The sequence below is a fragment of the Notolepis coatsorum genome (genome assembly GCF_963971535.1).
Source record: "Notolepis coatsorum genome assembly, chromosome: 2".
NCBI classification, from domain to species: Eukaryota; Metazoa; Chordata; class Actinopteri; order Aulopiformes; family Paralepididae; genus Notolepis; species Notolepis coatsorum.
The window spans coordinates 186,891,418-186,907,563 of record NC_140166.1 but is presented as its reverse complement, the minus strand read 5'-3'; the positions used below and the strand labels follow the sequence as shown (position 1 = coordinate 186,907,563).

General features: G+C 43.1%; 1 protein-coding gene across 1 annotated transcript; it reads right to left on the bottom strand.

Annotated features, from left to right (window-relative positions):
* Window positions 1-728: 728 nt before the first annotated feature.
* abhd17ab (abhydrolase domain containing 17A, depalmitoylase b) lies at window positions 729-14,356 on the bottom strand. Its single transcript, XM_084308753.1, has 5 exons — window positions 13,621-14,356; window positions 12,968-13,353; window positions 9,226-9,420; window positions 5,045-5,224; window positions 729-3,395 (listed from the first exon to the last, which is right to left on the bottom strand). Exons 2-5 carry the CDS (start codon window positions 13,345-13,347, stop codon window positions 3,167-3,169), a joined length of 984 nt encoding a protein of 327 aa, XP_084164879.1. The 5' UTR covers window positions 13,348-13,353; window positions 13,621-14,356; the 3' UTR covers window positions 729-3,166.
* Window positions 14,357-16,146: the final 1,790 nt, after the last annotated feature.

The window sequence follows — 16,146 nt, the reverse complement described above, 5'->3', positions numbered from 1 at the left end:
TCTAGATGGTGGCCAGTTCATCTGTCTGTTCTTCTCCTCCCCAACTCTACATGGCGGCCAGTTCTTCTCCTCCCCAACTCTACATGGCGGCCAGTTCTTCTCCTCCCCAACTCTACATGGCGGCCAGTACTTCTCCTCCCCAACTCTACATGGTGGCCAGTCTGTTCTTCTCCTCCCCAACTCTACATGGCAGCCAGTTCTTCTCCTCCCCAACTCTACATGGCGGCCAGTTCTTCTCCTCCCCAACGCTACATGGCGGCCAGTTCCTAACCAGAGTTGGGATGGAGTAAAAGCCTCGACTGGTATAATTAAAACAGACTGAATATTTGAATATTTTCTTTTTGGCAGAGATAATACATGCATCCATCGGCTGACCCTCCTCCCAAACAACTAAACTAAAAACCCACCAGCCAATCAGGGCCCCGTGCTGTGTCCATTGGACACCCTTATCAGTAGCCCGCCTCTTTCCCACGAGCCAAAAGCAGCTGTTTTAGGAGGATCTGCCAGATCTATATTCACTGGATGCCAGAACTCGGATGAAAATGGTGACTGAAGGAGACAATAAACATGGATTCCTTGATAATAAGAGCTCTGTGAAAACAAATGAATACCTTTAAGAAAGAGGGACAGAAACAATACTTATTACCAACTCATGAGTAATTTATTTTTCTATTATATCTTTAATTCTTGGAAAAAAAGATGATATCTTTAAAACTAAATAGAACAAATATAATAAACAATATATAACTGGATATGACAACACACAAAAAAACAGAGACTGCTTGGGTTCTGCAACCCCTTACCAAAATTAAAACCCAAAGAGATTCATACAACATCTGAATAAAAAAAAAAAAAATTCTTTAACTTAAGTTTATCTTTAAACAAAAAGCTATTTCATGAGTCTGCTTGAAGCTCCTCAGTCAGTTATTTCATCATTAGTCTCTTGACATACAGTTTAACCCCAACACACAAATCCACTGTATTGCTTATACTTGCCATATAAACAAGCATCAGGATAAACACTCAAGGCTTTTAGAAACAGCTGTGTAACAACAGCAGCAGCTGACAACCTGGCTGATTCACAACATTCAAACTTTGTTCCTGTAAGGGGGGGGGGGGGGGCAGCGCAAGGGTATGATGATCATTTGGCAGATTACTCTGAAATCTGTTTGAGAGTAACCTGACAAATGTGTTTTTAAGTTTATATCCACATGAGCATTGTGAAAAGACAAGACCAACCAGGAACATGAATATTTTTGATGATATTTTTGGGGGGCGAAAAAAAGACAGAATAAAAAGGTGAACCTTTGGTTTGTTATATACAAATAAACCTGATTATTCCATTCCCACTTCAAAAAACCAAACAGAAATAAAAAACACTTTCAAAACTCCATCGCAATCATTTTGTTAGTGGAGAATAACTCACTTTAGCCAGAGAGGTTGGGTTTGCCTATGTCAGTCATCACACAGAGCTAGGTCTAGAAATAATCTAAGTATGTCTTGACAAATGTGCAGTAAAAAGGGAAAAAGTTAAGAGGTTTTGAGAATGGTTTTCCGGTCTATAGAATCCACCTTATCTGGGTATCGGTCAACCCAAAATGAAACTCAGGACAGTCAACCGACGTGATCAATACTGTGTCTGTAACTGCAGCAGAACAGGACTAACTGAATGGAGCATGGTCTAGTGTTCTGATAAAGACTAACTGAATGGAGCATGGTCTAGTGTTCTGATAAAGACTAACTGAATGGAGCGTGGTCTAGTGTTCTGATAAAGACTAACTGAATGGAGCTTGGTCTAGTGTTCTGATAAAGACTAACTGAATGGAGCTTGGTCTAGTGTTCTGATAAAGACTAACTGAATGGAGCGTGGTCTAATCTTCTAATAAAGTGTTATTCCCCTAAGCAATTAAAGCAAAAAAATCAGAGTGCAATACAACGTGATTGAACTAGAGTTTTAAAATGTCACAAATAAGACCAGCAGCGATAATATTACTGTACGTCACTGTAGAACTTAACGCTGTTCAGCAAAACAGGTGTGTGCCAGGTGTGAACATGTTAAAAAGGGGCAATCTACTGTACGTATGTCAATGTCAGTCAAAAACAAGTCGATTTAAATAAAAATCACATAGCCCCTTTAAGATTCAAACAAAATAGCTTAGTCCTCTAGTGAAAGCCAATTACTTCTCAGTCATTGAAATGACGATGCATAGAAGTGGACAAATAATAATTGTAAACCAGAGAGCGAAAGAGAGAGAGAGCACAGACTTGGACAGAGTTTCCCCACAATCAAAGGAAACGCAGCAAATCTGTTGTCAACCACAACCCAGTTGTGTCTGCCTAGTTTAGTTAGAGCAGTCTAGTGGCTGAAAGATGATGTCCTCACACATCGGATAATTAAAGACATTATCCACCAGTATCAGTGCCTCAGATTAGCTCAGTGCTGTATCTGTTGGTGTTATTATTCTTAAAGAAGGGGTGGTGTTACTATTCTTTTAAAGGGTAGATTAAAATTGTCTTTTAGAAAATGAATCATACATTCAGTAATTCAAACGAGACAATTCATTCTCAGATGTTTGTCTCCAAATGACCAGAGAAAGACTTTAGTCTTGTTTACATCAGGGTCCCCCATTTTCAATTCATCATGAAACACAGATAGAGGGACATCGAAACAGCCTGGAAGTAGAAAACCAAAGCCTGGATGATGCTATGGTTCTTGCACTTGTTCCAGAGGCTGAGAGAAACAAGAGGTTTCCCCCCTAGAAGCCACGAATGACAAGGTGTGACATAAACAAGAACAGCAAAACCAGGACAAGGTTTTCCAGAAAAGCACAGCTGAAAACAAAGGAGACGGGAGAAGCAGTTCTGTCAAAGAGAGCTTCTTGAACTTCTAGTCCTTCCTCCTCAACAGAGCCACACATCCCCATTCAAACACCAACAGCTGTGGGTCAACAGCTGTGTGCTGTAGGAAGGAACTCAAATGACACAGAAAGGGAACCGGTGTTGAGTCAGAGATGGTTTTTGCCCAATTCCCTCTTAAGATAAGGGGAGTTGAGCCACATATGAGTTGAAGGAGGACCGGGCTGCAGTTGGAGAGGAGTGGACTGCTGGAGAGCCAGGAGTCTGAGGATGAGGATGGTGGTGGTCATAGTGGTTGAGGTCTGGCCGGTCAGGTGTGCTGCGGGGCGGTTAGCTCCTGTCCGATGAAGCGGCGCAGGCGCTCCAGATACTGGCTGTACAATTCAATGTCGTTGTGTCCCGCCCCCTCCACCCAGAGGGGCTCCACGGCTTTGGGGCAGCGCTCGAACAGAGCCAGGCCGTGGGAGAAGTCAATCACCTCGTCCTCCGTCCCGTGGATGATCAGCACCGGAGACGTTATCTTAGACACTTTTTCAATGCTGAGAGAGAAAAAGAGAGAGAGCGAGAACAGAGAATTAGCTGTTGCAACATTAGCTAGACAGGAGGATTACAACAGAACCATACATACCGAACGTGTGCAACAAACAACTCTTGTTCCATTTCAGTGTTTTGTTATGCCTCCCCCACTCAGGCAGTTCCGAGTAGGACGGAACCAGTGGATTGTGTGAGAGCGTGTGCATGATGTGTAGTGTGTGTGTACACACTCAGAGATAAGGAGAGCAGGCGAACACTGGAGGCTCTCAGAGCTCACTACACGAACAGAGGCCTCTTCTGGTCCCTCACGCCTCCTCCTCTCCTCCTACGCTGGTACTGTCTGGAGCTGGACTGACACTAGTGCCTCCTATTCACTCTGCCTGAGGCTGATTCTAAAGACAAAAGCAGTGAGAGTGAGCATAAGGACCAACCTCACTGAATACAGTAAGCCTGTAATTTGTACAGCATATTATTCCATTAGAGCTAGACTGATTTTCGGTTCAGTTACAGATATTTGGGAGCTGAAATATCTAACAACAGATATCTGCTGATATACTTTAAAAAAAAATTAAATATAGACTTTTCCTTGAAAATATCCACTGACCGGTACCCTAGAATCAACCCTTCAACTATATATCTAGTTTATCTACAGCAGCAATACAACATGAAAAAGGCTGGTGGTCAACACTGATCATTTACCATATTCACACGGCGGCCATATTGCTCCTATGTCATGCTCAGGTTGAGATTCCTTTCCATCCTGTTCTCACAGGGGCGGAAAGGAACCCAACCTGAGCATGACATAAGAGCAAAATGGCCACTGTGTAAGTGGTCAATGACAGTCATGTCAGTTCAGATGGGATTCACATGTGTTGTATCGAGTGTTGAGGCTGAATTTAATCTCTCTAAAAAAGGGCAAATGAGGATGAGCGGAGTGTAGTGGAAACAGCCTGGTCACACAAGCCTCTGGGGCTCAAATCCTGTGCAGAGACGGGGACGGGGACGGGGACGGGGGGATTTGCCAGTAAAGGTAAGTAAAGCCAAAACAAAAACAGAGAGAGATTACTGCCATAGCACGGAAGTGCCACCTCCTCCAGTAGTTATTCTTACTTTCCCCTGCAAAGAGCAATTCTCTGGTGTTAAATATAGTTCCTACATGAAGCTGCTCACAGCAAGGTCTGTGGATTACCTTGAGTAACCGGCTCATGTTTTCTGTAAAGAGAGGTTGCTTTGAGTTTTTCTAATGTATTATTTTTTGTTCCTTTGAATGCTACAAACCGAATGCCATTCGGCTCCATTGTATTGGGAATGACGGCAGGTATCTCCAAAACTAGGCTAATCACACTGGACTGGATAGATAGCATTCCAGGTAAGGGGGGACTTTTTACTTTAGGTGAACTGCCCCTTTAAAGTCTGTAATTAAGTCAAAATGCTAAGAGGCAGATAAGCAGTCTGTGTAACGTGTGTATGGAGAGAGAGAGAGAGAGAGAGAGAGAGAGACGGATAGAGACGTGGACAGAGAGATAGACAGATGGACAGAGAGAGAAACAGACTGGCAGAGAGCGAGAGACAGACAGATGGATAGAGGCGGACAGAGAGAGAGAGAGAGACAGATGGACAGAGAGACAGACAGACAGAGCAGTCAGAGACTCACTTGGGGAAGGCATCAAAGCAGTATGTCTTCTTGGTGTCTGGGAAGGCTACTCTCATCCCGGAGGTGAGGGGGGAGTGAAGGACCACGGCAGCACATTCGTAGCGTGACGCCAGGTCTACAGTGGGTACTGTGCCGATGCTCTGTCCATACAGGATAATGTTCTCTGGGCTGATGCCATACCTGGTTAAAGCAAGCCACACAACAGTGTAGACACACACACAACATTATGCTTCTAGTACAGGCTGGACATGTGGAGTTGTGCAGAATGTGGTGTGAAGCCACGATGGAAATCTGAAGTAACACGTCAGAAAAACGTAAAAAAAACATTCATTCTAGGTCCTTCGTTGACAAGGAAGAGAAAGACGGCTGACTTAGTCCACTGATTCAAAGGATTTAATCATTATTGTCCTTCTGCAAATGAAGGCTGTGATGCAGAGGGCCCACATAGTGACTACTATTGTGATGCCAGAGATGTGCTTATCATGGAGAAGTCATTCGGCATGAAAACTAAAACATGAAAAAGATTAATCGAAAAAGAGTCATTAAAATTTCACCAAATTTTAACCTGGCTCCATGGTCACCATGGCTGAGAGAAGACCTCTAGTTGGACCTATTACTACCATTGAAAACATTTGAAGAAATATTGTCTGCAATTCACTAGAGCAGTGGTTCTCACCCAGCTGGAGTGCCGTGAGGCAAGATCAAGTGAGCCGTAGGATTTTAGGACCAATTCAGTTTTCCTTTCATGAAATTATTTCTAAATCACACATACAATTACACATTTCAATTCAACATACATATTTGTGTCAGCACTCAATATTCACAACTATTTTTACATACCTAATGTGTGTTCTAACCACATTCTCACCATTGATTTTGCTAACAGGATGGGGAATAATTATCAATCTATTTTATGATGATTTCAATTTTCTTGCACAGATGTCACCCTAACCAACTAAAAGAAAGAAAAGGAAAAAAAGAGCAAAGACTGGCAACAGATGGTATGAAAATTATGCCGCGTATCGTCGTCACTTGGACTGTCGGAAGATGTCAACAGCGCACAACCTGTGTGCGTCATCTGCAGGGAAAGTTATGCTAGTTAACTTTGCTAATGCAAACCAACAGTGCTGCCAAGTAAGTTGAAGAGGCTCTTGAAAACCAAGCATCCCTTCCACTGATCATGTTCGCTGCACAGCAGATCCAGGTAATTTCCTCCGTCTCTCCCTCACTAAAGTTGTGACATTAATAGTGATATTTCTGTTTCTCCAGTCCACTAATATAACCAGATAATGCATCAGCTAGTAGTTTTGAAAAATGAGAGTAAAATTGTACTCTAAAGCCTTGAAGGATTAGGGCTGCCTGCATCGGATTGGCCAGTCTATTTTGTAACAACAGAGCTTCTCTCTCAGTTTCTAGCATCTTTCCTGGGGATGAAATTTAGAATATCCAAGAAAAACAAGAGCTTTATGCAACAGATATGCAATTACAGATGAGGATGACAGCTAACTACACATTTAAAGGTCACATAATATGGAACATTGGTTTTGCGTGGTCTTGGTATGGATTTGGCAGACTCTGATGTTATTTAGGTGCTGTGGAAAATGACATAGCTACTTCTTGCCGTTTTGGCCAGGGATGGTACCTGAAAGAAGTCATCAGATTAACAAACTTTAACACACTCAGAAGTACTACCCTTTGTAATGTCTCGTTAAGGACACACTCGTTAGCTTTAATGAATCAACTAGCTGTGCTTTTTGGAGCCAAGAACACTGCCCACCTTAATCTATTGCCCAGTGGCAGTTTGGAAATGCTTTTCTTTCTTTTACTTTTGGGTGTAGAGTAGTCAAGCAGGGAAGGAAATAATTAATTAAAGAAATGTGCTATAAAATAAAATCTAAATGAAAAACCACAAAGAAACTGAACAAACATGTTCCACAGAGGCAAGCAAATCATACAGAATTGCTGAAAATATATATAATATGAGTCCTTCAAACACTTCAATCCACCCTCGACAACGCTGTGTAGTGTCATGTCTTCCCAAGGGCAACTGCAGCAGCAATCATCCAGCGGCACTTCCCACTAACGAGACAGTCTATCACATCCCAGCGTCCTTGAGACACATCGACCCCCCCGACCTCGCTTCTCTACGACCGTGTCTGTCTCCCTCCTCCACCGCACGCAGTCTGTCGGTGCTCTACAGTAGCCATATTCCTACCTCTATCACTACCCTCTCTCCCACCTTCCTCTCCTCTGCAGTGCCTGGCCCCCTCGGGCTCTGAAGTTTTGGTCACACCATTGTTGTAGACTATCTACATCTAGAGTATCAGTTGACTGGTATCTGACTTTCAACTAAACCATCAGTTTGAATGTCAACAGGGTAGTTGACATTCTGCCTGGCCTCTCTTCCATCATCAGCAGCCAGGCCACCTCTCCAAGCAGCCTCTGCAACAGCCCAAGCCCAGCTACACCGCCGCCAGACAGCATGGCAGCCCTTGTCACCCTGGAGGAGTGGTGCCACATGGACAGTGCTGTTGGGCCTATATAGTCTCTTTTTCTTTGGTAACCTTGTTTCAGAGTCCAGTCATTTTATTGAGTTAGTTATTTTAGTTAGGCATAGTAACTGTTACAAAGGGTCAGATTAAACCGAATATATATATTTATTGCCTGAGATCCCATGTATAATATTTGTATATCGTTTGATATCCCTTGTATATTCTTTGTACATATACACGGAATATCCCTTTACCTGGTACAGGACAGACCATAATATTCGTTCTCCTATTGGAAGCGATCCCCTAGGCGCCAGTGACTTACCCCCCTAGAGCTGACTTGAAAGCTACCGACATGACTTGTCTTAACATGCCCGCTTCTGCCCATGAATACGGCTACCGAAAGCAGAGCGGCACTATTTGTCCACCGTACGTATAAATATGACCAGCGAATACAGAACTTCCTTTTCAGTTCGCCTTCAGTTCAGTCTGGTTCAGTTACCAAGTAAAGCCTTACCCACTACGCAACGTGCGGTACAGCAGGGCTCGTATTGCCTCAAATAGAGTCGTGTTTATCCTAGTACGTTTGTTTAACGTATCGTTCGCTCCTTACTAGTAAAAGCCTTCATTACGAGTCAAAGACCACGTGGAGTGAGTAATTGTGCGTCTACATAGAGCACTTATTGCCGCGTGCTAATAAGGATAGTAACGTCAAGTTCAACTGTGAACCACGGACCAACCGGAGGATTTACCCCGGTGATTGCAGTGCCACTTTCGGGCAGGAGTACTATTATTATTCTTCATTCTTCACCAAGCTGCTGGAGCAGAGAACCGCCTACCCCGCTGCTACTGTGGGATCTACACCTGCCCGTGGGGACATCACTCGAGCCCGTCTCTGTCGTACCAGAGGCTCCACGGCTTTCACCTGCGCGGCGCGCACATTGAGAGTACAGAGGCTGCCTTTCCCCGCTGCTCCAGGGAGTAAGATCGCCTCCGTGGAACCATTGACTTTCATAGAGCATTGCCTCCCCCTGCTGGCTTACAACCGGTAGTACACCCCCCTCCCCAGAGTACCAGATCTAATTCCTAACATTCCATATTGATTTGCTTACGCACATTCTTTGCCTTATAAGCGCAATCTAAGTAAAGTATATAATGTAATACTATTTTGATGTAATAAATATTCTAAACGAGTATTTGTGTGGAAACCGTTTCATTGTGGAAGTGTTCTAATCTAATATACTTGTGTACGGTATTGGCCAGTAATGTACATACACGGTAGTAGTTTAATGATACTAATACTTGATTAATACAGTCAGGGAATTGTACCCCTCAGTTACAGTAACCATTTTGTTTAGTTAGGTATGGCAAGGCCACACACACAACACACAACACACATACAACTAAACAGTGTAGCTCTCAAAACCAAGAACTGTAGCGATGAAGAAGAGCTTCTCCTGGTACTTTTGTCACTGAAGAGAAAAATAAAAAGCTGAATGAATGTAGGACTGACGATAGAGCGTTTTGGAAGTCAGTCCAAGTTATGAGTAACAAAGAAAAACACTATAGACATTTCTGTAGTACATCACCTGAGAAATTTGTCTTTAGTTCAGGACAGCCCTAGCAGGAAACGATGGCACTCGAGGTAACCGATCAGTAAAGCCATAATATACAGATAGACAGATGACCTACCGTGTGCGCAGGGCGTGCCAGGCAGCATCTATATCGGCATAGAGGTTCTTCTCAGAAGGCTTGCCGGTACTGACGCCGTAGCCGGAGTAGTCATACGAGAAGATGTTGCAGTTGATGCGTGTCCCGAGGCCAATGTAGAAGCTGCTCATCTGGCCCAGGTCTACTGCGTTCCCATGGGAGAAAAGCACTGTAAACCTGAGAGCGGACACAGAGAGAGAGGGGTTTACAACTAACTAGTCCAGACCACATAGTTACATTCAGAGTGAAAGCTTGCAATCGCTGTCAATTATTCCGATGACATAGTTGGCTGGGGAGTATTATGGGCTAAAGCTACATAACCTAGTTGGTATATTGCAGCTCCATTTGTTTATTTGGATCCTCATAATCTGTCTATATCCTTATTTTACTGTCTCAAAGCCTACATCACATGATGTTTTTGGCGACAGTGTGTTGAGGCCAACATATGGTAGACTTCCTGGGGCCTACATAACACATACTCAATAGTGGACCAAGCACTTGAGACACAAGGGCATCACTTGCTTTTAACAGGTTTTAAACTAAATGGTTAAGAAAAGGCCCCCATCTTTTCTATGTGTACTATGCACCAGGTAACAAGTGCATAAGTGATATACTTCAAGTGAGAGTAATCAAGCATTGTAGTGAGGGTTCAGACTCAGAGCAACTTTCAGCACTGAACAGGGAGTTAAAAACAACTATCAACACTGAACAGGGGATTAAAAACAACTAGCAGCACTGGACAGGGGATTAAAAACAACTAGCAGCACTGGACAGGGGATTAAAACTAGCAGCACTGGACAGAGGATTAAAACAACTATCAGCACTGGACAGGAGATTAAAACAACTATCAGCACTGGACAGAGGATTAAAAACAACTATCAGCACTGGACAGAGGATTAAAAACAACTATCAGCACTGGACAGAGGATTAAAACTAGCAGCACTGGACAGAGGATTAAAACAACTATCAGCACTGGACAGGGGATTAAAACAACTACCAGCACTGGACAGGGGATTAAACAACTACCAGCACTGGACAGGGGATTAAAAACAACTATCAGCACTGGACAGGGGATTAAAACAACTACCAGCACTGGACAGGGGATTAAAACAACTACCAGCACTGGACGGAGGATTAAAAACAACTACCAGCACTGGACGGAGGATTAAAAACAACTATCAGCACTGGACAGGGGATTAAAACAACCACCAGCACTGGACAGAGGATAGAAAACAACTATCAGCACTGGACAGGGGATTAAAACAACTACCAGCACTGGACGGAGGATTAAAACAACTACCAGCACTGGATGGAGGATTAAAAACAACTATCAGCACTGGACAGGGGATTAAAACAACTACCAGCACTGGACGGAGGATTAAAAACAACTATCAGCACTGGACAGGGGATTAAAAACAACTATCAGCACTGGACAGGGGATTAAAACAACCACCAGCACTGGACAGAGGATAGAAAACAACTATCAGCACTGGACAGAGGATAGAAAACAACTATCAGCACTGGACAGAGGATAGAAAACAACTAGCAGCACTGGACAGGGGATTAAAACAACTAGCAGCACTGGACAGGGGATTAAAACAACTAGCAACACTGGACAGGGGATTAAAACAACTAGCAGCACTGGACAGGGGATTAAAACAACCACCAGCACTGGACAGAGGATAGAAAACAACTACCAGCACTGGACAGAGGATAGAAAACAACTAGCAGCACTGGACAGGGGATTAAAACAACTAGCAGCACTGGACAGAGGATAGAAAACAACTGCAGACACTTTTATCCATGAATGTGATCAACTTGATAACTCTCTTACAGCACAGATTCTAACAATAACCGTCGTGTTGATAAAAGAGACTATGACTAGTTCACTTGAATCTAACGCCAGGAGGACTTAGTTCAGACTGATGTTGCTCAGTGGAGGAAGATTGGTTTACTAAACTGGATCTGTGTGTCAAATGACTTGCTTCTAGCCATTTAGTAAAACCCGAGTAGCAAGGTAGCCACTATAAACCCCAGGCATTATAGCCCTAGCTTCCTATTCATGAATGCATATTGTGCTCTCTGGACTGGAGCAACCTGATACTTTCTCTACTTAGAGATTGTGTGAGCTTTTGCTTTGTTTCCGAACCCATATAGGCCAACATTTCGCTGGTGGGCTTTCTGAGAATATGGTTGAACAATGAGGCCTGTAATGTGCCTAGTTTGGATTCATCCTTGTGTAACACTAGATTGGACCGGGCATAGACAGTAACACAAGCCGGTCCATGTCTTTTTAATTGATGTGGTCTGCAGCACAGTGCAACAGGTTAACGGACCTGGCTGAAAACACACGATCAGTACATCGCTCAGCGAATGAAATGTAGTTTAAAGGGGCACTTCACCAAAAAAACAATGCTGATTTATTTTGCACATAATCTCAAGTTTCAAGTTCAAGTTTCTTTATTAGTTGTCATATAGAAGTACAGAATACTTTTATACAACAAAATGCTTCTTTCTGTTTCGCTCCAGAGACTGTGCTAGGCAAAAATAGATAATAAAATAAGTATAGCAGTATAAAAGTATAAAATAGAAGTAAAGTACGTAGACAAAAATGTTCAGTATATACATATATACAATGCTCTATGTAGAGTAGAAGTAACTGAGTTACCATACAATATACTATACAGTGCAATGCAGAAGTGGGATGAGGTAAAATGTAGGTACAATATAATTTACAGTAAGGTGTAATGAGGTATTAGGTATGAGGGTTGTAGTGCAAATTCGTTACCGATAAATATAAAGTGTGCTTAGGTGTACTAAAGTGGTTAAAGTAGGTGCTGCAGTGAGTTGTATGTTTAAAGTGAGTGTGTGCGTGTGGATGTGTGTGCTGTGAGTGCATTTGATGGTTGTTGTTACATAGTGTTATTGTTCGTTGAGCATCCTGATAGCCTGGGGATAGAAGCTTCTTCTGAGTCTCTCTGTGCTTGCCATGAGACTCCGGTATCGCTTGCCTGACCGCAGCAGTTCAATCTCACACACATGTCAAAACTCAAACCGGTTTGCAGACATTATTGAGAGTAAATGAGTTTGAATATGGCCACCAGTGATGTCATCGATCTGTGACATTGAATCCTTGTGTTAATTAACAAGGATTCAATGTCCCCCAGTGACATCACTGGTGGTGGCCATATTCAAACTCATTTACTCTCAATAACTGTCAAACTAAAGGAATGTGTGCTCAAAAACTCCGTTTTTGGATGTGTGTGAGATTATGTGGAAAACTAAATCAGCCTTGTTATTTGGTGAAGTGCCCCGTTAAGTGTAGATCTATTCACACAAGCATTACCAGTGTCTCAATTGTAAGCTCTCAGGCACCAGCCTACAGCAAAGACTATTAAGACAACATAATGAAAATAGGGCTGAGAATAAGAAAGAAATGGTCAAAACAAAATGGCGATGCATGAAAAATGCAGGAAGAGAGCGGATTTGAAGACCGCTGACTCAACAGGGAAGCACGCACAGGAAGTAAAGACCTGGGACACGAGTGGAAGAAACACAACATAATGCAGGGGAGACAGAGGAGTGGGGGGTGAGACTCTGAGGAAGAGATACAATGACATACATATGAAACAGGAGGGATTGAGGAGATACTAGTTCCCAGTCCACAAAACAATCAATTCATTCAGCCTATGGCGAGAGACTGAGCAGACTCAAAGCTACTCACCTGGCGGTAGGGGCACAGCGGATGTACATGCAGCCGATCCTGTTCCCACGGCTGGAGCGAGTGAGGAACACCTCTGTGGCGTCCAGCTCTCTCTGGGAGTACTGGAACTCTGCTCGCTCCGTCAGATGAAGCTTCCATTTCCCCTCCACGGCCCCAGGGGCACCTCCAACGGCCGCTGCGCTCCGCACACGCAGGCCCGATAGGCCCGATGCCCCCGATGATGCCCCCGTTGCTGCCAGGGAGGCTGGCCCAGCCTCTAGGTCTGGCAGGAGAGCGTATGTGGGTTGAGGGGGCAGGAAGGCGAGCTTAGCAGCGATGCGGCTTGGACAGGGAGGGCAACAGAACAGGCAGCAGAGCTCGCTGACAGACAGACCATTCATGCTTCACTGTGGGGGAAGAAGACAAGAGTGTCACTGCATGACTCTACATTGATCCCAGTGTTAAGACAATGCACGGACTATGACAATAGGATAAATGGTTCAAAGCATGCTGTGTGTTTAGGGTCTCGGAGGATGAAATGGTTCCGAGTTAGGATTAGGAAATGGCCATACAATGATCAGATTCTTAATACTGACTATTCATAAGGAGATCATCATCAAGTACATTAACTATCTAGTATAACTAATGACATGACTACAGAAAAGGAGACCCACCTGTTGAGTTGAGCCGCTTATTCGAAAAAAGAACAAAACAAAACAAAAAAAGGTTAAGAGAAGCACAAGCTACATGAACACAAACCTAGGACCTGATCAGAAAGGCGCCCAGTCAACAAAGGGGGGGAAGTAGGTTATGCCTTCTGGCTAACAGCAAAATGTTATTTATGAAATATCATGTGGGTATTTGTCCACACTGTTGTTGAAGTCCACATCAAATCCATCTTTCCAAGTATTGCGATGTTGATCGGATGACTTGATGTTGCCCAAAGGTTTACTTGGATTCTTGAGGAAATCTCTTCAACTTCTGGATCTGTTGCTTCCCTGTTTACTTTTCAGCTCTGCTGTCTGTTGACCTTCTCGAGACCCAAACAAACAGGGGTGATGACTTTCAACTACAATTATACAAGCACGTCGTCTCTCGCAATTGCAAACGAGGAATATAATAAGAACCTCGTTAATTACATTTCGATCGAGGAAACTGCTAGCTGGTTAGCCTTGTCGTCTGTGCGTGTTAGCTAACAACACCAGCGTCCCGATATTAAGTACACACAGGCTAGCAAGAAACTCAAAACAACGTTCATTCGCGGATACTGACGTCAAGTAGATCCAAAACGCCGCGTAGATTTGACCTGTTGGATCAGAACGGACTGGTTTATATTAAAGCTGATATAAGAGATAGCAACTGTCATTTAAATTAATCCATGGATGTGCGGTGTTTTTCCCCTTCTCCCGTTTCACCGCATCCGGAAGTGACAGCTGACAGGAAGTGACGGAGGGAGTTTCCGTTGGATAATGAAAGGTAAAAGTAACAATCACAGTTAACAATGTTGGCAAAACATGACACATTGTATTCTCAGAAAATCAGAAAAATACAGATTTTTACAAATAGTTACACGGTGACACCGTGAGCACGTGAATCACCAAATGTACTGGTGTTGTTGCATGCTTTCATTGCTGTCAAAAGTTAAGCAAACCAAATAAGTCAGGAAAGGATGCATTTTCTGTGGAGCACTGATGTGATTCATAGATAGACTAATTGAGAAAACAATACTGTAATTATAAGGAAGACAGGGGACACAGTCCAATGTACGGTACATTCATACGCATGTGTGCATACACACACTTTAAAGGGTTGAAGGAGGAGACTTGCATGCTGACATTTTTCTGGTGAGAAGAGATTTCCTGTAGTGAGGCACCCAGGGAGGGGGAAGGACATTGCTGCCTCAGGAACCACTTTTACCACTTCTCCAGAAAATATAGGAGTCAGCACAGTAATAGTCCTTTCATAGACACTATTGGCCAGCAGCCTGTGCTGTATGTGTTGCTTAAGTGTATTATATTTTAGAAAAACTAAAACAAAACATTGATGCTGCAATTGACACATGGTAGTAAAGATATTTCACAGAAAACCAGTTTTAATCCTTAAAAGAAATAATTTAATAATTTCTTTTTGTCACATAATTATGCTCCTTTGATACACATGGTCATGTATAAGTCTCTTTGTGACATCATTCTCTTGCTGTGCTTTGTGTGATAGCGTAGGCGAGCAGGAGCCAGGCTTGGCTCAGGTACTGTAAATTGAATACAGATGCTCAGAGCCCAGCACAGTGGATGGGCTGCGGGCCGCTGATGTGGCAGTGGGCAGGGCTTCCTGGCATCAGCTCCTGTATTACAGTAATGGTCATATGTGTGTCTCTGTGGAGAAGTAGGCTGGTGTGTTGCAGTTCTTTACTCTATCATTACCTGAAGTGTGTATTCATCTACTTACCCATACATGCAATTAATCTCTAATGTATGGATGAATAAGATAACTTTATTATCACTAAGGGGAAATTGCATCGTTAATATTAACAGCGTTATACAGAAATTAATAGAAGATAATGTACAATTAACGATACATAAGAATTAAAGAGAACAACTGCAAAGGTGCATCATATTATTCCTATTCACATACAGATGTTATGTATCTACATGAGTCAACAGATTTCTACAGATATTAAGTTGTGTACTCAATATGCTTGCATGGGAGCTGCGTATGCATGTCTTTAAGCCTACCAATGATTCATTCTAGTCGTTTTCTAAAAGCAACTGTCAAGCGCGAATACAATGTCCTAATGGAAGTTAATTTCTCGTCACCGAACATGCTTTTTCTCCTTCACATAAAAACAGTAGAAGGGTCTTGCTAGGCCAGTGGACGACGACATGTCAGGGAATTGAATTGAAGTGTAATGTAGGTGTTCAGCTCAACGGGGTGAAACAGCCCTCATGGTATATTCCCGTTACAGCCAGCAAGCATTCCAGCTAAACATTTGGTGACATTGTGTAGGGCCATTATTTTTGTCTATGGCATTTTGCTGAGTCAGAGAAAAAGACATAAGTACAAAGCAGTAGGCCTACTGTGTGCAGATGTACAGCTGCAGAAAGAAGCAATGCTGTTGCCAGCAGAACACATATCTGGCTGTCTTTTTTCATTGAGAATAATCTCTTTTAATTCAAAGACCATTTACGATAGACTATCAGGTA

Coding starts and splice junctions, on each gene's coding strand:
- abhd17ab (XM_084308753.1), bottom strand. CDS start 13,347: ATGAATGGTCTGTCTGTCAGCGAGCTCTGCTGCCTGTTCTGTTGCCCT. Junction 9,421..12,967: donor CGCTGTGCCCCTACCGCCAG/GTGAGTAGCTTT, acceptor GTCCGCTCTCAG/GTTTACAGTGCTTTTCTCCC. Junction 5,225..9,225: donor TGGCACGCCCTGCGCACACG/GTAGGTCATCTG, acceptor TGCTTTAACCAG/GTATGGCATCAGCCCAGAGA.